The sequence below is a fragment of the Zootermopsis nevadensis genome, unplaced genomic scaffold (assembly GCF_977971745.1).
Source record: "Zootermopsis nevadensis isolate Lab colony 2312 unplaced genomic scaffold, Znev_1.0 Znev_ptg000050l, whole genome shotgun sequence".
NCBI lineage: Eukaryota > Metazoa > Arthropoda > Insecta > Blattodea > Termopsidae > Zootermopsis > Zootermopsis nevadensis.
Window position 1 is genome coordinate 3,206,218 of NW_028259182.1, and position 24,825 is coordinate 3,231,042.

The 24,825-nt window shown below is 36.0% G+C and overlaps 3 protein-coding genes across 9 annotated transcripts in view; 1 reads left to right on the forward strand and 2 right to left on the reverse strand.

Annotated features, from left to right (window-relative positions):
• The window catches only part of Klp67A (Kinesin-like protein at 67A), a 69,139-nt gene extending 55,412 nt beyond the window's left edge, over positions 1-13,727 (forward strand). For all 4 annotated transcript variants that reach the window (XM_087361074.1, XM_087361076.1, XM_087361075.1 and 1 more), the window contains 11 exons: positions 325-523; positions 1,916-2,151; positions 2,710-2,867; positions 4,051-4,423; positions 5,366-5,565; positions 6,237-6,563; positions 7,385-7,573; positions 7,955-8,134; positions 9,105-9,864; positions 11,168-11,413; positions 12,489-13,727. In XM_087361074.1, the coding sequence (XP_087217200.1) occupies positions 333-523; positions 1,916-2,151; positions 2,710-2,867; positions 4,051-4,423; positions 5,366-5,565; positions 6,237-6,563; positions 7,385-7,573; positions 7,955-8,134; positions 9,105-9,864; positions 11,168-11,413; positions 12,489-12,559 (2,931 nt within the window). In that variant the 5' untranslated portion in view covers positions 325-332 and the 3' untranslated portion in view covers positions 12,560-13,727. The remainder of the gene's footprint in view (positions 1-324; positions 524-1,915; positions 2,152-2,709; positions 2,868-4,050; positions 4,424-5,365; positions 5,566-6,236; positions 6,564-7,384; positions 7,574-7,954; positions 8,135-9,104; positions 9,865-11,167; positions 11,414-12,488) is intronic.
• Positions 13,728-14,710: 983 nt separating this feature from the next.
• LOC110840659 (uncharacterized) lies at positions 14,711-17,274 on the reverse strand. 2 transcript variants are annotated; one of them, XM_087361091.1, is made up of 3 exons: positions 16,485-17,274; positions 15,688-15,865; positions 14,711-15,310 (listed from the first exon to the last, which is right to left on the reverse strand). In XM_087361091.1, exons 1-3 carry the CDS (start codon positions 16,844-16,846, stop codon positions 15,149-15,151), a joined length of 702 nt encoding a protein of 233 aa, XP_087217217.1. In that variant the 5' UTR covers positions 16,847-17,274; the 3' UTR covers positions 14,711-15,148. The 2 variants fall into 2 exon arrangements, with proteins under 2 accessions (XP_087217217.1, XP_021941551.2); XM_022085859.2 differs by having other exon boundaries at positions 16,479-17,274.
• A 4,233-nt stretch (positions 17,275-21,507) lies between these two features.
• Positions 21,508-24,825, reverse strand: LOC110840660 (ankyrin repeat domain-containing protein 49-like). 3 transcript variants are annotated; one of them, XM_022085862.2, is made up of 4 exons: positions 24,609-24,825; positions 23,396-23,556; positions 22,526-22,670; positions 21,508-22,006 (listed from the first exon to the last, which is right to left on the reverse strand). In XM_022085862.2, exons 1-4 carry the CDS (start codon positions 24,823-24,825, stop codon positions 21,912-21,914), a joined length of 618 nt encoding a protein of 205 aa, XP_021941554.1. In that variant the 3' UTR covers positions 21,508-21,911. The 3 variants fall into 3 exon arrangements, with proteins under 3 accessions (XP_021941554.1, XP_021941552.1, XP_021941553.2); XM_022085860.2 differs by having other exon boundaries at positions 21,508-22,011; XM_022085861.2 differs by lacking the exon at positions 24,609-24,825 and adding an exon at positions 23,852-24,583 and having other exon boundaries at positions 21,508-22,011.

Consider the following 24,825-nt stretch of genomic DNA (forward strand, 5'->3'; position numbering starts at 1 on the left):
TTCAACTGAGGTTACATTCAGTTGAGATTAGTACCTCAAATAGTTTAAACACAATCTTCTTGAGTATTATGCTAAGACTTATTCCCATTTAAGTATGAAATTAACCATTTAAATGGCTTCACTAATTTTTAAGGAATATTTGTCAAAATGCATGTACCTATTCTTCTTGGCATGTGCTGAAGTGAGAAAAAGTATTGGTTCGCAGATTCCACAATATTCTGAACAGGTGGAAGCATTTCTCTCGTCATCTATTCAATATTCATGGGGTTAACATAAGTTGAGTGTGTGAAACCATTTCATTAAATTTCTATTCTGTTGTTTCAGATAACTTCATGAAAATGGTACTAAACAAACGAGATTTGGAAAGGGCGTTTTCGCCCATTAAACATCGCAAATCAGGAGGAAGGAGAAGCTTAAACAAGTCACATAAAGGAGGGAATTCTGTAAATGAGACATCTTCGAGCATGAGAGTTTTTGTCAGGATACGTCCACAGAATCCAAAGGAAATAGAGAATAATACTAGGTAGGTTTACCATCATACTTACAGTTTTACACTAAGACTTGCACCTGAATTCTAATACCATTGATGTTGGAGTTTGTACATTATACTAAGATTCCTTAACTAAATAATGGTGGAAAACAAGTAATGACGCTGTGGGAACTGGAGAGAGCAATAATGTTAAAATATCCTTTTTTCCTACAAATCCTATTGCAAATCCTCAACATTACTGAGAAGTGAAGAAAGAATTTGAGTAAGGGGGGGGTTGTATTATCTGCTTTATTATAAATGATAAAATAGATTGTTGGAGAAAGATAAAATGTACAAATGATGTATAATATTGGAGAATACCCATACACACAGTTAAATTTAAATAAAATAACAAAATTAGTAAGACATAAATGGGAATAAGGAAGGGAAGAGTGGGTTTCTACTAAAAGAATAATGTTTGTGTACCTGTGCAGCGTTATTATGGATAGTTACATTAGACTGTGGGTCGCAAAACCCAGTGTTAGTTGGACACAGTCTTATGTACAGAGCAATGTGCCACATCATGGTTTCACTTGTGCTGTGAGTTTTTATAAGAAATTGTATATTTGCACATTATAGCCAGAAAAGTACTTTATCTTGTCTTTCAAAAAAGAATTCATAGTGCATGCACTCGTGCCCACATACATGTGCATATGCACGTGCGCGCACACACACACAAAGATACATGTTCATCATTGATATTTTATTCAACATGTCATGATTTGTTTTCATATGCCTGCATTCTTACATGATAAGGATTTTTGTGTAGATATATATTTATGGTTATGGATAGTTTTGTACCGCTTTTCATGGGGAAAATTTTTGTGGCATGCCGACTTGTGTCTTTGACATATTAGGGTGTGCTTCAGGTGAAAAAATGTGAACTCTGGTATAGAGAACTCTGTCAATAAATAAGTGAAAACATGCATCATAAAATGTAGATTTGGAAATAAAATAATGTAGTAGCCTAATTTTGGCTCGTGCAACTTTACTTCTTGAATACAATTGAAAAGTAGGGATATATCCTCCCCATTAATGTACTCACCTTGAAACATTTGCTACCAAAATGTTATTAAATATTAATGCATAAGCTGTAAGCATCTAGGAAGTGGAGTTGATTAGGCCATGTGATTTTAATAAAGATTAAATTCAAGGAGATATCTTCTAACATACCATGTTAAAATGACATCTTTAACAAGGTAATTACTGTGGAGGTTTGATTCATACATGTAATAGAAATTTTGCACGCTAATATGATGATAAGCACATTCATAGTGGTTTATCTAAAGAATTTATTTACATAGCCTAATTAATAGAATTAACATTATCACATGCCTCAGACTATGCTTATAGTGTGTTTTAAAACAATAATTATTGCAATTTTAGGTCTATCATACAAGTGGTAGATGAAAATGTGCTGATATTTGACAGCAAAGAGGAAACAGAACCATTCTTCTTTCATGGTTCAAAGCAAAATTGCAGAGATCTACAGAAGAAACAGAACAAAGAACTGAATTTTGGATTTGATCGGGTGTTTGGCTGTAACTCTTCGAATGAAGCCGTATTTGAAGTCAGTACTAAGGATATAGTCAAGTCTTTGTTGGATGGTTTTAATTGCTCAGGTGAGTATTTCCAGATTCTTGTGTTTATTTCTGTTTTATATGTTCTTTTACCATATTTTTTTCATTCTGATAACAATAGTTTTAGTCTCCAAAGATTGTATTTGCAATTAAGTGATTAAAAAAGGTTGTAGGGTCTTTTCTGAACGCTTTGAAGCTTTGTTTGCGTGTGTGTGTGGTAAAAAGATGTACATGAAGCCGTAGCACATTCTTTGTTTTCTCTGCTTGTGTCTTGTTGCGGTTGATGATGAATTCAAGTTATGTTAAGTGAAGGAAGCAGATTGAGGTAAACAATTAGAATTCATTGAACAAATTCACACAAATTTAGGTTATGCACTCCGGTAACCATGTAAAAACCTTTGGCATAGAAAATTCATTACTGTTTTGACTCAAATGCCCAGTCGCTACATATTTTTGTTAAAATTCATAGCTTTTCTGGATTCAGTATGCCCCTTTATACTGCCAGAAAATAACTTAGATTATGCTCGTTAATGTATCGTAATTTCTTAAGTGCATTTTTTATCACGCAAGGCATACGTATGACCTGAATTCAATGTTTAGTGTTTGCTTATGGAGCCACTGGAGCTGGAAAAACATACACCATGTTGGGAAGCAATACAGTTCCAGGAATAACGTACCTCACAATAGTGGAATTATACAAACAAATGGAAATACTTTCCAGTGAGAAGGAGTTTAATCTGGGAGTTTCTCATCTAGAGGTGAGTCACTTTACATTATTTTAGCATTCTAAGTAAATTCATTGGGCTCTATTTTATGGTTTGTAAAATGATGAATAGTAAGAGTAGAGATTTTTTTCCTTCCAGTTCCATGTTCAAAATGACTGGGACCGACCTAGACTCCTATCCAAACAGTGCTGGATATATCACTTATCTCCATGTAATGCCAAAGTTAACAAGTTAGGAAGTATACACGTAGCATAACAATTGGACAGAATTTGACCACTGATCTTTCGGAATGACGGCATTGATATCGGAGTGACCTGTGCGTGAGCTGGGAAATGGCATCAGAATCCTTAAAATCTGCTTTCACTGCACACACCGACTAGTTTTGTCTATTAACCTCTTGTTGAAGAAATTCTTCAGTGTCAAGTACTGAGCACACACAAATAATTGTTTGTCGGAGGGTGTTAATCCCCCCCCCCCCCCCCCCCCCAAGTGAAGGGCAATGTTGCGACTAGATTTTATTCCTGCAATGACTTGATTGAAAATGCATTCTCTTCTGAAACAAATTCACCGTCATGGTGCAATATGAAAGTGATATCTCATCCATGTTGTTCCCCTAGAACAAGCCTCACTGTTTCAGCCAGACATGGTTTGATCAGATTGTCTCTGTTTGTACGAGGTTTCTTAAATTCGGCAATTCAGAGACCATTTTGATAAAATGCTTCAAGAACAGCTTCATTTGTCTGTGAAAAACTGGACAAATGGAATCCCTAAATTCATTTAGGTATTAATAAAAGTTGACATTTCGAGTACCGAATGCATTTAATTTAACCATTAACTGCCATTTTTTAATACCGAGGCTTCAGTGGTTTTGCCATCTGTTTGGTAGTAGCTGATCGGTAACAGGTTTGAACATTTCTGTGCAAGTCAGACCAGTTTGTGCTCCTGCTATACGTACGTGCACTGTTTCTGCATGATTCATACTACATAATCTCAGAAGGAACAGTAATAAAATATATTTTGAATATAAGAAATTTGTAGCTGATCAGCTCATTACTTCCTGAAATATGCCAAATTATCCCCAGGAGAAGAACAGCTGGTTTAAATTTTGTAGAGCTTTATCTTGATATGCCTTTATTGTGTAGTACTTACATACAGGGCAACTTTACCTTCGCTTATTCGTCTGGCCTCTTTTAATCTTATTCTTATTATTGATCAGGTGTATAATGAAAATGTACAAGACTTGATTCAGCCATCCGGTCCGCTTCATCTGCGAGAGGACAGTAATTACGGTGTTCGGATTCCTGGCCTTTCTCTTCATCGCATCACAAATGCTGATGAACTCTTTGCTTTAATGGCAAAAGGAAATAAGAACAGGACTCAGCACCCGACAGATTCTAACGCTGAATCATCACGCTCACATTCAGTCTTCCAGTTGTATATTCGAATGACCAATAAACTGGATAGGAATCTGAAGATCATGAAGCTATCGATGATTGATCTTGCTGGGTCTGAAAGGGGATCTGCTACTGGTTGCAAGGGCATGCGCTTTACCGAAGGATCCAATATCAACAAGTCGCTGCTTGCTTTGGGTACGTTGACATATTAAATACTATAAAATCTTAACTTACGTTTCTTATAGTGGTGTTGAAACTCCGTAATTTTAATTTAAGCTGAGCTTGAACAGATTTGAACCACCGATTGTCAGTTAGTGGATGCTATGTTGACAGTACTTGATCACAAACATACTGTACTGCAAATCAAATTTTTCTGTTGGTACACAGCATTGCCAAGTAATGAAAGATTAAATGTGTGATTCATAAACACTAAAATGTCAGAAATCAATCACTGAACTCACTCATAACACTGATGGAAACACAACAGATACTTTTGTCCTGCGCGGTCTGAGGCATCGTGCTTCGGACCGGTGATACGGAATGCGCGCTGGTTCGAGTCTCAGGGAAAGAAATTTCTCATGAGATTTTGACCGGTGTATGGGACCAGTGCCAACCCAGCATCATGAGGAAATTGGGGAGCTACGATGAGAACTAGCAATGGCTGGGGGTTCGTCTTGCTGACCACACGTCACCCTATATCTGGTTGGGTGATCGTTCACCTCTGCTTGGGCATGTGAACGTGAGGCCAGCAGCCAGATAGTCGGCTTTGGCTCTCAGAGGGCTGTTACGCCACGGATTATAAGTAAATGCTTTAGACTGTACCATTTCTTCTGCCTTTTTGAAGCCATTTTCAGAGATAGTTGATACAGCTGGAGGATGGCTGATGTCACGCACCCAACATGGTTTATGCTCTACAACATATACACATTTACAGATGTGAAGAAGAAATAATTCTCCCATTCATTTGGCAAATATTTTTTACATCAGTTTCAAGCACACCTTACCACTCTTGTCCTTTATCAGAAACATTTTGATAGCGTGAATTATATGATACATTTTAATTCTGAGTAGATGATTTTATTCTCTCTGCTCATACAGTATGTTTCTCTTAATGTGTTTTACTAAATTTCTTTGTAGGAAATTGTATTAACAGCTTGGCTGGTGGTCTGAAACATATTCCATATCGTGATTCTAAGCTCACGAGGCTACTTAAAGACTCTCTGGGAGGCAATTGTCAGACAGTGATGATTGCAAATGTATCTCCTTCAAGCAATTCCTATGAAGACACATACAACACCCTCAAGTATGCTACACGCGCAAAGAAGATCAAACAGATGGTAATTGTTAGAATCTCAAGTCTTGTTCTGTGTATTTCTTAGTTGCTAGCATTTAGTTGTGTTATCTACTGAGGTATAAGGCAATGTCCTACGTAAGCGATAACAAGCAAGCTATGCGAGCTGCATAAGCAGCATGGGGTGTCATATGAAGCGAGGGAATCGCCTGTTGTGTCCTACGTGAGAGTTCAATAGAAGCACACGGCCTTCCTGCGCACGCACCTTCCGTGTACTGCACGGTCAGAGCTTTGTTGCGCATGCGCCTTACTGGCCAGCGCAGCGACTCGCACGAAAAGATCAAAATATTTGATCTCGGGCTTCGGCCGCTTCCCTCTCCTGGCCGCTTCGTCGGAACCTAGGACAGCGCCACACAGACAGCCAGTTTGATATTTCCGCTTCACCCACGCAACTCGCACCGCTCGCATTTAATCTCTCACGTAGGACACCGGGTAAGGATCTTACAGTAGTCGAGATATCATGTTGAAGATGGAAACCGTATTGTTCCTCTGAAACATTGGTATCTGCTTACAGATCCACACAACATAACCCAGAAGAACAACATGGACAGACTTCAGTTTTATTTGGTTATTTGTAGCGCATTAGCTTACGTCGTTCAGTATTTATATTCGTTGATTATTATGTGTCTGGTTGTAAAGTATGTCATTCTTTTCCAGATAAAGAAGAACATTGTTTCTGTTCAGCTGAATGCTGCACAGTATTCGAAAGTGGTGGAGTCATTGACTGCTGAAAATGAAGAGCTGAAACTGAAGCTAAGAACGTACGAAGCACAGAATGCTTGTCAGAAAAGCACGACAATGTCCACTGTGCAATCCAACCACAAAGAGAAATTGTCTGCTCCATATCAAGAACTGGAAGCAATGAACACAGAGATTTCAAAATTAGTGAAAGAAATAAAACTGCTGAATTGGAGAAACCATGTGAAACAGAAAATAGCAGACAGGTTGCCTTGCCTCTCCATTAATAATATTCAGCTGGACAAGGTAATCTAGTTAGACGTGCAACAACGATGATATTGCATAAAAGGGAACTTTGTGTAATTCAATTTTTCCCATTATTTCTACAGTATTCAGAGAGGTTATATTAGAAAGAGATAACAAGAATTTCATTAAACATTTTGATGGGGAAACTTATCCACTGGCAAGAATGAGGACATGGGGGGATAATATTAAAATGATTTATAAGCAACTAGAATGTGAACAGGCTCAGTGTAATGTCAAGTGGGGATTCTAAGACTATGTGCCTTTAAACATCACGTATACTGGCATAGTTCCAGTGCCCACAGAACTGATTGGTCAGCGTTAGTCTAAATTGAAATGGGAATATGGTTGCTGACTAATTAACAAATTAGTTGCACATAAATATATTTGTCTTAAGTATATTTCTTGATTATGGGTGAGTGGCTAGTAGATTTAAATTAAATTTCTGTAACCCTGGTTTATGGTACTTTTATTATTTATAAGAGTTTAATAAATCACAAGGTATGATTGTGGGACAGCATGTGGAGGCCGGTTTTAATTCGTGGTTATCAACGACAAAGTATAGACTAATAATTGTGTGACATCAGGTAAATAAAATCATTTCTGAGTCAAATATGTGACTGTAAAAGAACACTATAAATTACTAATTATACTGGGATTAAACATTAAAATTGCGTTTAAAATTTACTACTAGGAAGAGAGGTTGTCTTATAGTTGGGTAAATGTGGTTTGTTGAACTGTGTCCGTAACAAAATGGATTTGTGGTGTTAACTAATTTCGTTTGCTTTAGGTTTGAACTCGGTATCTGATTTATTTCATTTTAGCGTCTTAATCGGATTAAAACGTCCATGAGGCAACTGCAAGGCCGAGAATCAAGTTTCAAGCAGAAATTAAGGGAAACCATTATCAGGAGGAATGATCATTTTGAAAGAATTAACTCGTTGATAAAAACACTGGATCAAGACGGCACCAACACTGAGCTAAATCAACATATTGCTATATTGCATCTACAGGTAGGTTTTAGTTTGTTTAGCTTCTCAATTAAAATTTACAAATTTGTACCGGTTAGCCTTGCTTTTTGTATTCATCTATCCACAAGTGGCACAATAATTATGGTATGTGCACGCTTCCCAGCTCGTTTAATATGAGATACGGAGAATAAATGGTGGAAGGCCTCAACCTGGAATGAGATGGACATGCTGTTTAGTAGTACAGCGTGTTTCAAAAGTAGCTTTACAACTTGCGGGCGAGATATTGGTGAACTGATAGGAGAAACATATAATTTCAGAACATAGAAATGTAGTCAAACACCTCAAGTTTTATGTCCATCAGATATTTTTCTGCAGTTGATCCTGTATTTACAAAATAATGCGTTTTTTTTATCGTCTGTTTAGTTGGAGCTGCATGAGAAGGACGTGCAGCTAGGACACTATCAGCAGCTGCTCTCCATGCAGCAGAATGAGCTGCAGAGTGAGGATATGATAGTCAAAGAGATGTGCAATACTCTGAAGCAGTATCACTTCCTCCTGCAGGGAAACAACATAACAACTGAAGAAATGGCGTCACATTATGATGTAAGATTTTTTGTTAATATAACTTGGAGTATTTGATAGGTTTATTGGTAATTTTTGTCATATTTATTTGTATGCATACACAATAATCTAACCTATATAAAGTGTTCAGATTTTTACCTTAAAAATATATTCTTCTAGTAAAGCAGTAAGGAAATAATGTACAGCAGAAGGGTTAAATGTTACAGAATAATTATTAATTCTCATATAAACTCCAACATTTTCTCTGACTGCGTTCGGATAATTGCAAATGTTTGCTGTTTGATTTTAGGAGCAACGTATGTATTTTGTAGGTTTGAAATCGCTTATAATTAGTATAGCAGTTCTGCCACAGATGATCCGTTTGATAAGCTCTCGGGGCTGTCTGGCAGTCATGTGTTTGCTGAGTATGTTGCTAATTGTATTTTTTATTTGCAAGCATTGATGACTTTTCCCCCTGCTAGACTTACTGGTATGTACTCTGACTTCATGCTTTGAAATTTGGAGTGAAAACAAAGAGCTGATAACAGCCCTACATTTTTCCACCTTAGCTGGGGCTTGCTACATGACACACAGGTGGGATCAGGATTGTTAAATCGCTCCCACTACCGTAATAGTAATCTCCATTGTGTATTTTTCATGTTTTTCATAATTGATTTTTGGTTCTAAAACTTCTTGACGATGGTGAAGAGTCTTTTGAATAAAAATTTTCTTGGATATTATCCATTGTCTAGTAAAATATAAAACGTAAAACGACGTTTCGGAGATGGGGCTCTATCTCCGTCTTCAGGTTCCTCTCTGGAGATAGGGATTAGCTCTATCTATTGGGCCCAACTGAGTAGGAACCTGAAGACGGAGATAGAGCCCCAGCTCCGAAACGTCATTTTACGTTTTATATTTTACTAGACAATGGATAATATCCAAGAAAATTTTTATTCAAATAATTTATTTTATTTTATATGAAATGTTGACATGTTTTTGTGCTTTTCCACAGGAATTGGTTCACAAATTGGAAGGATTCAAGCACATATCATGGAAGAAAGATCAAGAAACTAATGATAATTCTAATTTCACATTTAGTTTTGCAGAAATGTTAAGGGAAAATTTGTGTTCAGAGGGTATTATCAGAGTTGAGACCGCCAATAAACCACCGGCAAATATTACTGTAACTGGATCAGTGACTGACTGCACTGGTCAGGATGGTCTTTCTTTAAGCACTGTGTTAACTGCCCTCCCTGATAATGAACTGTCTGAAAGTGAGTCAGAAGCTGGCGATAATGGGCAGTGTGGTGAACGTTCAGATGCGCTAAGAAGTACCTCTCTGGGAGTATCGCTATCAGCAAATGAGACAGAAGCTGGAGCAGAAGGCAAGAGAGATGTTAAAAGTAACTCACGTGTGATATTAGAAACTGTCAACGAAGACGGTCATCAGCTTCCAGTCAGTCAAACAAGTCTTTCAGAAAATACTGAAGAGTCAGAAATTCAAAAAGTGAGAGATAAAACTATTGAATGTTGTGGGATTCTGAAGGAGATTAATTTGCCAGTGGAGTCTATGCGAGACGTTGTTGCAGAGTGTTCTGTAACACCTTTAAAAGTTCACTGTGACACTGCTGTGCAAAATGGCTGCAGTACTAATTGCTCGTTATTAAATAGCACCTTCCTGTTGCCTAAATCCTCACCATCACACGTTCAAGTGAAATCTCCTAGGAAACTGGCAGAGGGGAACAGCACTCAATCAAAAAAACAGATCACAGGTAATGGATAAAAGGAGAAATTTGTTGAAGTATAGATAGAATTGGTTTAGTGTCCCATAATCTTATTACGAGGCGCGTCCCAAAAGTAAGTTTCCCTGGGGCCGTTTACAGAAACAAAACACAATTTCATGGAAATATTTATTGCAACAGATACAGCAAGTGTCCAGCTATTTTTCAACATATTCGCCACCGGAATTGAGACATTTGTCATACCGTGGGACCAACTTTTGAATACCTGTGTCGTAGAAGTCTGCCGCCTGGGATTGGAACCACTGTGTGACAACCATCTCCGCCTCTCTGTCATTCTCAAAACGCTGACGCTGACCGGACAGGAATTTCTTGAGGCGTAGGAAAAGATGGAAATCACTGGGAGCGAGGTCTGGGCTGTAGGGTGGATGATTAAACACCTCCCAGCTGAACTCCTGCAGGAGACTTGCTGTCCGTCGAGCCGTGTGCGGCCTAGCGTTATCACTGACCGCACTTCACAGTCGGCGGGAGCTGGAATAAGAACCTCCATCTTCAACAGCTGCAACGATGCTACTGTGAGAACGCGGGAAGTACCGTTAGTGCATGCGCCATGCTATGTCATTCCTCTATCACGTACGCACAGTCGCTTCGCGCAATATAAGGTTTGCTAGCTGTGGGACGAGTGGGAAACTTACTTTTGGGACGTGCCTCGTATTTTCAGTGTTATAACCCTACAGAACCCCTGTCTGCACTGCTTCTTGACAATAAGCTGAGCACACGTTTTTCAAATGCCTTATTTACAATATTGCATTCTCATTGCTCTTAATGTTTGTTTAATTAGTAAAACTAATTAAAGTTGTAGAAACCATGCATCATAAATTTTGTTATTGACAATCTGTTGAACAGTAAAAATATAGTTTATATTGTGTAAGAGACGAATCATTTTTACAAATCTAAAAGTTTGTGACGATGGCGAGTTATTTAAATAAAAAGTTTTTTGGATGTTATCCATCGTCTAATAAAATTGGATGACGTTTCAGAGATGGGACTCTATCTCTGTCTTCGGGTAACCTACTCTGTTTTGGGCCCAATCGATAGAGCTAATCCCTATCTCTGGAGATAGAGATTAGCTCTATCATGTTTGTTTATCAGGTGCTGATGTTATATATCGTCAAATGAAATGTACTTGCAGATTGGTTGTGCTCTTTTTGTTATACAGCGTTATTGTCCCCCTTTGGACTTATTTACTCAAGATAAAATATGATGTAATGAATGTGTACATTTCATATAATTGCATGTATGAGATTACAAGTTTAATTTTTCTTTTGTTGTGCAGTTAATGTACTGGACAGTAGCAAGAAAAGAAATGGCTCCACTGATCTTAAACGCAGACTGTGCAATAAAGAGAACAGAGTTGCAGGCATGAAGGCGAAACAGTCGGCAGTTTACCGAGGGGCTGGCCATGACAGTGGTAAAGACCACACATTTACGGTTCCTGTATTGCCACAGCTACGGACATCTAAACCTTCCACGCCCAAACTGACACCTATTTCTAAACATTGCAGACCTGTGACCAACCAAGGTACATGTTAATCAGTTCTTTGTTTTTTTTTAATATACCAGAGAATTTACATCTCATAAGAAATAGAATCCTTGCACAACAGTTATAATATGCATTGCTGATTGAATCTTACGTCACTGAGTCGAGGGAAGATAATTTATTTTTCTGAACTCTGTTAACAGGTTTCAGGTGTCTTATATCCTAAAATCTTATTGCATACAGTTTCATGTATTGCCTCCAGACAAGTTCATTGTGTTCTGATGTAATCAAAGTAGGAGTCTGATTTGCTTCAGTAATGTTCTTAATTTAACTCTTGTGTTAGAATTCATTCTGCTTTTGTGTAATAATGGTTCTGCATATACTCGGGACTGTCAAAACTATTTAATGCCCCAGGACACTTTCAGATATATATATATTTGGAAATACATAATTTGTTATATTTTACACGTATTCAAGAGAAATAGATTTCACGGTTATATAGAATGTGTCATATTACAATTAAAGTTTCTGAGCATAAGGAGTGAACATTCATGAATCAGAATCTTTCTTGATAAGCTAATAGTCATTTAGCTAGTCAATAAATTCCTCGTCTTTCACAGAACAACCAAACGTTGAGCACTGCGTTCACAGCAGCCTGTCTGTGGACCCTATTCTAAGGCAGTTGAAACTGGTCCATGCCATGTTTCTTTTAAGGTCCATTTCAATGTTCTCATTAAATTTATGCATGGATCTCCTTTCAGCTTTGTCAGTCAAAGTTTTTTATGCGTTTTACGTCTCTCCCATGTCCTTCCCATCTTTTGGTCAGCCCTAATAGTATTTGGCAAAGAATTTTAATTATGACGTTCCTGATTATGCAGTTTCCTCCTCTCCCTTGGATCAAAACATTCTCCTCAGTGTCTTGTTATCAAACACTTTCAATCTATGTTATTTCCTTAGGGTGAGATAAATGAAATTGTAGATTTAATAGTCAAATATAAAAATGTAATGACTGAAGGTTCTTGGGAGTGAACATGATTAACCTATTTCTCCAGGAGTAGCTCAGTTCACATGTGCGACATTTGCATGCATTTAATATTTCCTCCCTCTTGTTTTTCAGTGTCGGGAAAAGTGGCTTATATGAAGCAAAGGAATCAGCTGAATAGAGCTCACCCATACATTGCCAATTGATACTCATGTAATTGAAGGCAAAGATGTACTACAAAATTTTGCAGTGGCTGTACTGAAGTGCAGTACTGAGAACAATATATATCTTCCTGAATATGAACTCCATAGACCAGGTCATAGTTAATAGTATTTGTTAATGACATGAAAACAAGAATTTTGTCTTTTTAGAGATTGTGCGTCTTATGATAAGAGAGCCATAAAGAGTCTTCTCTACTTAAGTATAATTTTTGTATTTTGACATTTAAGTGACATATTGTATATTTAGATCTTTATTTGAAAAACTATAATTACTTGATTAAAATCATAATATAGATATTGCTATTGATATTGCAGTGCAAGACATGTTTATTGCTTAGATTTTTTATTTTAATAATACAAGTTCAGATTAACCTTTATCCCTAATATAAAATTGGACGTATCTTTATCCTTAGCTCTAAATTATTTTTGTAAATGTATTTTTTATCCTTTCTTCATTTTCATTCATGCGCATATAAAAAGTATTGATACCCAATTCAACAGACAGCAGAAAGATGTTGATTACTTAAGCCATTGTTTCTGTCCTCTGCATTATAATATGAGGGAGACACTTGTGAAATCAGTGTTGAAACTTTATGAACTAATCCTAATATCACAGTTCACGTGGCATTACAGTGTTCCAAAACTGATATGTCACCACAAGGTTTGAGGTGTGCTGCAGATTTTTTATAAGAAATTGTGTAGTTCCACGTTATAGTTCAAAAAATACAAATCATAACTTTCCTAATCAGAATTCATAGAACACGCATACTGGCTCATTGATAAGTTTTGTTCGTCTGTTATGTTTTGGTTTCATGTGTGTGCATTCTTATATGGCAAAGATTTATAAGAGACATGCTCAAGGCCATGAGTTTTGCACCTTCTTTTCATGAGGCAAAATTTTGTGGTGTAGCATCATGTGTCTTTAACATTTTACTGCATGCTGCAGTGGGAAAAGGTTGCGGAATACTGTATTAGAGGGATAAAGATTAAGGTACTTATATAATATAAGATCAGTAACTTATGTGCGTCTACTAATAGCATGAATGTGAATCAAAGAAATGAATCATTTTTTTATAATGAGATCCTCTTCCTTCTAAGACATTTACATTTTATATAGGTTTGATGTATTTAATAGATTAGTTATACATGGGAATTTTTTTTCTCTTTTCCCCCTCCAAAATTCTTCCTCTCCCACCTTCCCCAGAAAATCTTTTTTATCAGTAACTTATGTTTCAAACTTTTTTTAAAAAAGGGTACAAGAGATTTCTTTATTTCAGTTTAAATGAGTTTAATGCTCAGCCTTAAATTTAAGTGCTGTTGAAAACATTCATAAACAACATTCAGATCCATAGAAATCTCAGTTTGTTCTTAAGAATTTCCTCACATGATTTTAAGGACAATTCTACTTGCATGTGCTCATTAAGTCACGCTGATTTAATTATTATTTTGTGAGAAATACAATACAATAACAGAAAAGTTCTGTTGGCATTTTTGATCGGGTAACATATATATATAGGTCATTGCTTCTGTGTTCAAGGTCATTGATCATAATCTGATTGTCTTTGGTCATATTTCAAATGTAATTGTGGAAGGTCGCTATTATGTTCTGTACCCAGTGACCTTGGGGTTATTCAAAGGTAATTCCTCATTTATTTGACAGAAAGGAAAATCAGTAGCTGCAAGACAGACAGGAAGGAAATGCCGTAGTCCTGCTATCACCAAACAGTTAACTAAAACAGGGTTATGTTTGTTATGTGACAAGAGATGACTTGATAATCGTCTGGAGAGGCAAACATCCAGTTTTCAATTACATAATGTGCATGCTTGAGAAATAATTAAGAATATGAAGTGATCTTCATGGATCAAGATACAAGACAGCTCTGCAGGATCTAACAGTGATAACTGTTTTACAAGAAGAATTGTTTTATGAACACGTTATCCCAAAATTACCGACCTGCCAGCACCTCCACATAGAACTGTCCTTTATGTTCAAGATCCAACAGTTGTACTTAGTTTTTTAGCCATTATTCAGGACAGGAATTGAGCAGGAAGGTGTACAGGTAATACACGACATTTATTCAGAGGTACCCAGTTCAAATCTGAGATGGGTTACCGACTATATCAATGCCAGTTTGGTATATTGAAGTAACTATAGTCACCTGCTTCCATTCCCATATCTACCCATATTCATGATCTATTTCCTTAAAACTGGACAGTGTGCATTTGAAGAATGGACATTAAGAGAAGTCTGTGTCGGCCAGAGAAGAGGTATGTAAGCACTTCTTTCTTATTGTGGTCGTAATTATACAAATGGCTTATTTACGAGACTGTTAGAATTTGAACATTAATATATTTCACTTCCAAACATATAAATATATTTATAAACTTAGATTTGTTCCTTTTATTGCTATAGAATTTATCAAAACAGTAAATTATTGGTATTTGGCAGAAACGTTCCATACATAAATATAACTTTTCTGCGTGTAACAGTGATAAAAGAGTTATTAGTACTGGATTAAATCTTGGACTTAAAAATACTGAATTGTTCCTTCCGCTCCTACATGATGCAAGTGTTCAACTTTTTGGTTGCAGTTGGTGACACAGTGGATTCTGAAAGCATGGCAAATTATCTCGCAGTCCCCAGTAATTGGATATTAGATTCCTCATGAGTATGGGAAGTGAAGGCCATTGCCATGGTGTGTTATCTGACATTCTTCCTTGAGAATTCAACATTTCCTGAAATCAGATACAAAGGTAAGGAACGAATCCATCCAAAGTAAATTGGCTTTTAAATGAGTAAAACTAGCCCTCCTCCCCACTCTAGAAAATCAGAAGTAAAAAGTAAATTAAATACACGAAACAAAAATCGGCAATAAAGTCAGAATATACTGTATATGTAATAACTTGATCGTTCTCGAAACGTTGGCGGAAGGCATAGTTTATTCACCATTCAGTCACCTTATGGGGTTTGTAACCCAAGTCTTTCATCACTGTTTATGTTGTTCTCAGATGTAGAATTATAACTTGTTTTTATTAAGGTCACATACTGATCTCTGAGCTCATTTATATAATTATGCGTAATCTGCATATAATAAAATATTCAAAATATTTACATATTTATCAAGTGCAGTTTTGACCGAGTGCTCTAGCTCAGATGAATCAGAGATCTTGCGGGAGAGACCAACTGAAGAGACGCTCGTCGTTTGTCGGTACAACAGTGCATGGAGGGTTTGCAGTAAGAAGGCTAAGAATGCAAGACCAGCAAGGAGGGTTAAAGGGTCAAATCCAGATCTGGAAAAAAAATACAAAAGTATTGCATTATTGTTATGGTGATTCATATATACAGCATACAAAACAAAATAATTCTGTGTTCAGAGTAACAGTAAATGTTATGTGTGAAATGAATGTCGCTAGTTCCAGCAGTTCATTGGTTATCACCGTGAAACAGAAAACTTTGTGCAGAATGCCAGTGACACCATGTTATTGTTTTACATTTTCCAAAAATATGCCACAACAAAAATTTGCATGTTTTACAGAGATCTGTTACCACACAAAGTTTCAGGACCATACATTAACTAAAAGTAGTCAGAACTGCAAATATGTACTCCATATTGGAATACATACAGTTTTCATATGCATTATTTGCAAATTTTAGATTCTAAAATACATAGCCTAACTTGCCAACTTTTTTTTTTTGGGGGGGGGGGGGTGATATAACTATGTCTGTTGGTCTGTGAGATTCTGCTAATTCTTTCTGGTAACTGGTGACTTATGCTGTTTTTTCTCCCAGCTAACAAGGCTGATAAACCCAGCCCTGAAAAGTAAATGATGTTATCTTATACCTTTAAATAAATTAGGCTGAGAAGGAGCAAACAATTTTCATGCATAAAAGTAAAAAACTTACACATACGTGTTGTATGCAGGTGCTCCATAGTGGCCTCTGCCCATTTCCAAGTGGGGTTTAAGCAGGAACGTACAGAGTGTGTTGCGAACTTGGCTGGTCTCACTTGTGTCCCTCCGCAGTCCTAGAAGCTCGGTGCCACACAGAGTAAAAGTCCTCAGTACCAGGTCTCTCAGACCCAAACCAAGTGTCTGCAAAGGACTGACATTCTGTAGTTCTGCAGATGTTTCCTCAGTGGCTGACACTGCTGTTAAGTATGCAGCTATGAGAATTGGCCACTTATCACGTAGCATCTTCCTGAAATAATTAACACTGATATTGTTGAATGAATCGATTAGATGTTGAATTTGCGTTAACAGAACGGACAACATATCAGCTGAAATGTGTTTGATGAGACAGGTTCCATGACAGAATTAACAAATTATAGTTGTGATGTCTGACTGGAAACAATCTATTCTGGTTTAATGTTTATCTGTTTATAGTTTATTTAACAATGCTTTTTCAGTAGCTCAGACTGTATAGCGTCGAATGAGGATGACAGTGAGTAATGAATTGGAAAGGATGTGGAAGGAAGCAGTCGTGGCCTAATTTAAGATACTATCTGGCATTTACCAAAAAGGACTGAGGAAAACCATGACAAATCTGTTAGGGTAGCCGGTCTCTGGGTCGAGATTTGAACCTCCTGAATATGAAGTGCTAACCACTCAACCACGACATTCAATTTCCCGACTGAAGTTCTTGTGGTTTCACTCTGGCATCACAGACAAATGTATTCATAAGTACTTGATTCTTTGCATGAAAAAACATTCTTCATTCATTACCCCCACCCCCTCCATTACTTCCTTCCAAGCCACAGTATATGTGATTGGTGCAGGCTGCAGCCTCACATCTTTGCAACCTGTTTCCTTAATAAAAATTTTTAATATCGTGCATTGTTTCAGTTTTCCAATGGGTTTCCATACCCTAAAAATCCCCACCCCCACATACTTTTCCCGCCTTCTGTCGTTTTATTCTTTAATTTTGAGTGAATGCAAGGAATGTCTAGGAGTATCTCTAGCTCAGTACATCAAATAACAGATCACAGACTGCAGTCAGAATTTGATTTGAACTGTTCTCTTCACCACTGTATTTAGAATGATGCTAGTATTTACTCTGCATCCCATCTAACAGATTCCAGGAGTAATCAGAGCACAAAGGTGACCACTCAACTGCATCTGGTGCCAAGGTTAAAAATGTATCCCTTGTACCCTCACAGCTTACATACGTAATTAACTTTATTTAGTTTAAAAAAGAACAGTTTTTCTGTAGAAAAAGTTAGTTGTGGGTTTAAGGTTTGATTACTGCCATTCTGAATTCTAAATAGATTATTTTCTTGGATGACCTATATAGTGTCTTCCTTGTGGTGTGTAGTTGTATATAACTTTCATTCAGTTTATTTAGGTGGTGCCTCCATTTACTTTTACAATCTTTACCTCTCCTGCATTATTTTTACATACAGTGTATTCCAAATATCTTGATTTCTGATCCCAAAAGTGCCTCATCTGCTTCAAGTCTTGTTTCTTAACACACACAACTAGTACCAGTCTTTCACTATTTGTGAATTTTTAATTAAATCTCATTTCTTTATTTCCTACTAGTGTTTCTTTGAATAGTATAATTTAATCTGTTTAACTTTTTTTTTTTAAATCTTGTCAGTCTGATCACAATAAAATTCCTATTAAATATTAAAATATTACTATAATTAACATTTAAATATTTAAAATATATTAAAATGATGTTCTCTATCGAAATATTTTAATATTTAATAGGAATTTTATTGTGATCAGACTGACAAGATTTAAACAAATATATATTTATCACAGTATGACGCAACATTATCATCTCCTGTTTAACTTTGTATTATTTTTTCCATATTGTTTCTCAATTTAAGCTCATCCCGAATCTAGTGTTCAATTTCTGTGGGCCTGGACCCAGTCATGTTACTGTTAAAAAAAAGTCCCTATTTGATGTTTACTTTTAATTAATATTAATTTTCTATTGTCCCAGCCCCAATATCCCTGTTGAATTTGCTTACTTTAGCAGATAATTTTCATATGGTTCCAGTCTCAATATTAAGATTGATCTCAGTTTAATGTTAAAACCCATCATCCCCCCAGAAAAACATTAAATGATGACTTCATTATGTTTGTATATATTTTGTCATCCAGTATGTCACTTGGACTCCGTTAGTTTTCATTCTGTCGTGTTCTTCCTTCACAACAAGAAGATGTAAAGTTTTCTTCAAATTCACAACACACTTTTGTTGATTATCCATTGCTCCTATTAAAATATTATTACTTTTGATACAATACCGTCTCTAAATATCGGACACACAACACATCAATTACAACCCGATATAAAACATCCAAGTACAACCTCCAAACCATAAGGAAGAGACAAAAAACTTAAAATTAAACAAATTAAAATAATCAATAAACGCAACGCAAAATGTACTACAGTTTTTAAAATATATTAAAATTGATGACCTGATGATGATGTAATACACATTGAAACATGTCGTCGATACAAAAAATGTAACATGATGCAGTGTCTACTGAGAATGTTATAATTTTAGATAATTTTAAACAACATTATTTTAAGTTTGTGTATAGACAGAAAATAAAAATATTGTATCAATAAAACACAAACATGACGCAATTAAGATATAAATTATTACTTTTGCAAACTGCATGTTATTTATGTAAGAATAATTCTTGTAACCCTTTGATTCTGAATCTTGTTTAAATATTGAAGAATTCATTCTGTACCACAAATAAAACAACACTTCATTACAAAAATTGGTTGGTTAATGCTGTTTAAGGAAATAAGTGCTGTTTACACAAAGAATCATATGAAACCTGTTAATACAAAACCCAGTCACTGATTAAAAGAGGTGGTGTTATGTGTGTGTGTATCTCACTGGGCTTTGACAGGCTAATTGATTATACAAAAGGTAGGTCAATGTACTTGTGTCAATTAAAGAGACAACGGCCTATTGTCTTCACATGTCATTTAACATAGTATTAAATAATAAGATGGACATGGCATAAATAATTGTAGCACACATGGCTGGATGTTGGAACTATGCCTGAACCTTGGTTACTACTCTCTAATATGGTGGGTAGCCAACTGTGACAAAATAGCAATGGAAAACAGATTAAACGAAAAAACAAATTCTACGGTACATTTTAATACCACTAATTCCTTGTGATTTTAAATATCTGTACTTAAAAATATATCGTATTGGCACCTTTTCTTCAGCACTAATACTGAAACAAGATTGTAAAAGGGGCAGGTTCAGCACAAGGAATTACAAATGACATGATAACATCTATGCTGTTTGAATTGACATAAGATTTGTTCACTTTGAGATGTTCCACAGAAGTAAAGCTCTTCACTAGACTCAATAATTATGACTACAATGAACTCTTCCCTTATAATAAACAAATATTAAATAAGTATTAATGTTGTAGGTCATCTTGGAAATAATTCTGTAGTGATTTTTTATTGAAGGAAGACAAAACCCACTTATAGAACTTTCTTTCATGTTTATCAAAGTAAACTAAAATATCAATTTATGCTACTATTTTCACAATTAATCAGATAAGCTCAAAAGACAATATTCATGGTCTAAAATGAAATGGTAATTTAAAGTATCTGATCTGAATGAAAATTGAAATGGCTTGACAATTTTTTCTGTGAAATTTTCCAATATAAAATTTAATGAAAATTGGTTTATCTGATATTGTTTCATGAATACAGACAGCAGTTTTAATAGGTGGACTTCAGTAAATGATAGGACAATTTAGAATTTTGAATTGGGATACACAAGTTGTCACAACCTAACTTAAGACACTATCCCAGCATTTGCCTAGAGGGACCGAGGAAATCTGTGAAACACCTCATCAAGGTCACCAGGTCAAGATTTGAACCTGGTACCTCCTGTATATGAGCAGGAATGTCTAACACGACTTTCATCCGTGATATCTTGTTTTGAGGCTCACCTTGCTTATTTCTCTTGGACTGTACACTAAAGTTCACGTAATGTTTCACTTTGACACTAGAACCTGCAGCACATCTGACAGCTCTTATATATAGATTCTCTTCTAGCCATCATCTCGTACATGAATTATCATGCTCCATATGACATTGAGGCACGCATGAAATAAAGGTTCTAAGAGCTATTCACTGGTCTGTGACGTAACTTAAACATGTTTGAGTTCAAATAACCAGAATAAAGGACTGATTGTAAAATATGCTGATGACCTACTTTGTAAAGATTATAAGAACAGCTGCTGAGCAGGGCATCAAAGAAATTTAAATACAAATGATCTGAGCTAATTGCTTTTCTAGGGTATCAAATGTATTTAATTCTACTCTCATTGGTTTTGTAATTTCATGTCTGCGCTGAAAATTGATCGCATTATAAATCAAGCAATTATAAAGAACAATTCTATTAAGGACATTTATACCAATATTATGCCTAATTGGCCTATTAATTTATTAATAAACAAAATATTTTTAGAAATCTTCCTAACATCTTTGTTTATTTTTGAGGTCCTAAGAGAAATCATTTTGATTCAAACAGTTCAAAAACTTGAAGGGAGACCCTTGATATAAAAAGGACAATATTAAAATGAATCCTAAAGAAATAGGATGTGAGGATATGGAGTGAATTCAAGTAGCTCAGGAAAGGTCCAGTGGTTGTCTCTTGTGAATCTATTCATGACACAGCTGATCTTATGTTATCTATCTGTTGTATTTTGTAAAATATTTAATACTTGAGGCACCAGGAAATCTTTGGGAAGCTGTTTTTCTTATTTCAAAATTAAACAGAAATGATAAGTTGTTCTTTTTCATTACTCTTTGTTGCACTTTCGTGGCAGCAGGCTAAAAAAATGGCTCCAATCTTCAGTGTGTGACATATTTATAATTCAGATGACATTACACTATTGTTATTGATGGCCAATATTATCATAATCAAAGACATAAATACACATTCATACACTTTTATTCCTTCATTACATAAATAAATCTTGTTGTGTTTGTGAAGCAGCATAAGCAGATAATATTTACATTACATTTGTGAATAGAACTGTATATATAAATCATATAAATATCAGTTCACTGTCTGAGCTTGTAGAACATATTTCATTAACAGCAAGCATTGATAATTCATTTTAGAGTCTTTTACAATATCATAAAAATTTACAAACAATGATTTTAATCACATGATGTGAAATTAGTTTGGAATAATGTACATAAAATTATTACTATCCAGTACTAAACTGAACATAGCAAACGCATCAGAGAATGTTGATGCAGGTCTCTGCCATCTCAAAGAAACAGCTGTATTTGCCGCAGCGTCGTGCCAGGTCAGCGGCACTTTCACCAGCCCTATTCTTCAAGTCTGTTTGAATATCGGGGTGAAGCAACAGTACTTGTAGAGTGTCTTTGGCGCAGCTGTTTGAAGCTGCTAGGTGCAAGGGCGTCTGTCCTAACAATTAGTGTAAACAAAATATTTACTTGGAAAACCTTATAATCTTAATTCAGGAACTTTATTTATTGAAGGAGATAACTATAGAAATTATAACCATTTTACAAGGTAAGGCACTTTCTCAATATGAGGTTTATGATTCGAATCTGAGCTGAATTATTGCGTCCTGAGGGTTTTCATAATTTTCCTCAGTCTGTCAACGGAATGCAATATGTCACAGTTGCTTCCTTACAAACTCTTAACCTGTTCACCTCTCATGGTTATTTTATTATCTAATTTGGTTCTATATAAACACAAGTTAAAACAATATTTAAATAATGTAAGAGCCAAATGTTTTTTGACTGCCAACCAGTTTTAGGCAATTCCGATCTGGATCAAGTCACTAATATTGCTTTGCCTTTCATGATGCAACATGAAAAAGTATAAACTGAGATGTATGGACATATTTCATGATACACAAGTAAAGTCACCACCTAAATGTAGCTTCAAATTCTTCAAAACATTAATTACTTGCCTCCGTTACTTGCGGCATTGGGATCCGCTCCGTGTTCCAGAAGCTTTGCGACACATCCAGCATTGTTCCACTTACAGGCTGAGTGCAGGGGCTGCCACCCATCCACTGTCTCCGCAGATATATTTGCTCCATGGCTTAGTAACAACTACAACACACATGGGTCTCCTCACAACTCTGTATTTCTTTCTGTAACCTCAGCATAATTTCATGCTTAGCATTCAGTGTTGTTTTATGGCAACATAAGCTGTGATAAATTGGAAATAAAAAATTAACCTTTTCAGTGGGATGCAATTGCATATTTAATATTTTTATAATATAATCTATATTTCAAACCAATTCCACATGTGCAGCTTAACTGTTGCTCTGATGATGAGACAGCAAAGACTTCTAAACATTGGTGCATTTCTACCAGACTATAGGGCATTACAACCCAGAAGACAGCCATCTTTATATCTCCAGTTCTTTCAATAGTAAGTTTCATTACAAACTGTTATTACTGTTAACAGTCTGGTAATGACAAAGAGAATGTGAAGGTTCAACAGTTCAACACACCTGATATCAAAGCCTGTAACTAATGTCACATCTTATAACCAATTGGTACCAGGGCCCTTTCCCGGGGGTAAAGAGCAGCCAGGGTTATGACAAACCACTCGCCCATCTAGTGCCAAGGTTAAGAATAAGTAGGAGCTACACCTCCTCTCCCCCCTAGCATCTACATGGCATATAGTGGGACAGATTTACTTTTTCACTATATTATACCCCTTTGTATACTATGTTTCCAAAACCAATGAGATGATATCTGAAAGCTTAAAAGAAATTAGAAATGAAGACACAAGCTGGAAAACCACCACCTACAAAGCACTTACTTACATCCACGACATGTTCATGGCCATTGTAACAAGCCCTGTGAAGAGGTGTGTAACCATCCTTATCCTTCACATGAATTAACATTGGATCAATAAGTATCAGTCTTTCTACTGCAGACAATTTTCCATTCTCTGATGCCCATAAAATTTCTTTGTCAGGAGACTCTGTAAACAAAGAAGAAAACTGGGTACTGTGAGTCCATGCTGTATGAATTTGGCTTCAGACTGTAATAAAACAAAGGTGGTTTTCAACATACGAAAGGAAAAGCAAAACTTGTCTGAATATTTGGTAAATATGTAAAGTTATTTCTGGTGTTTATTAAGTACCACAGCTTTGACAGTTGAACAAAAATGTGTATTAGTGAATGTGCATTTGATAAATTTCCTTTGTAGGTAGGTTAGGTAACTGCAACATTTAGAACCAAGGAAATCGATGCAGTTCATAGTACAAGACACTTGCCAAAAGAATTAACTTCTTCCTCTAACCCTTCAGCGTCATCATCCCAACCACTGACTTGGCCAATATGAAAACTCTTCATAGCCACCTGCACTCTTTCTAGTTCTTGTCCAAACTTATCATATTCTTCATCCTCCTCTTCCATTGAATGGCTGTTTGTAGCTGACTCAAAAACTTCACACCTGTGATTAAGACACTGTTTATGATGAAATGTACTTCCTTAGCACCGTTCAATGGATTGTAATCAAGATGTATAAACCGTAACCATTTGTATTTCCTTCGCACTCTCAACGATAACATGTAACATGGCAAAGGTAATCAATATGACACACGGCATAAGCTTCTGAGCATAACCTAAACCTTGCCTTGTTGATGAAGGCAGCAAGTACCACTGAAACGTTGGTAAACGTCTACCAGGCTGCAGCAACTAAGAATGCAGTTAAAATGCAAGGATTCAATTTTATCCGTCTTTTTTTTCCAGAAATAATAAATGCCAAACATTCTGTTCTGGATACAGTTTTGTCAAATATGATAGGTTTAAAAAAAATGCCGGATACAAAATACAAGGATGCAGCGTTTTCCGTTGTAATATAAGCGTAATGGAGTAGACTAAATTATATTATGTACAGAATAAGGTGGGTGAAATTAATGTAAAATTGGTGTAGATACAATTGCTGTAGGCCAAACGGTTCACAGGTGGAATGGATATAGGTATCTCGACACTGTATAAATCAAGGGTTATCTCCCACACGCAACATACCTCTTAATGAAGAATCTATGATTAGACTGCGAAACATAGATGATGCCCAACATGAGCAAGGAGCAAACCTGCAAAGGAAGATATCTTTGACCGTATATGTAGAGGAGAAGTAACTTTTTTGTAAGGGCATATTTACACCCATATTGCAGTGCATGGTTTTCACCATAAAATCTTCATTTTTCATAATCCTATATGTATGCAATGTAACAATTTGCAT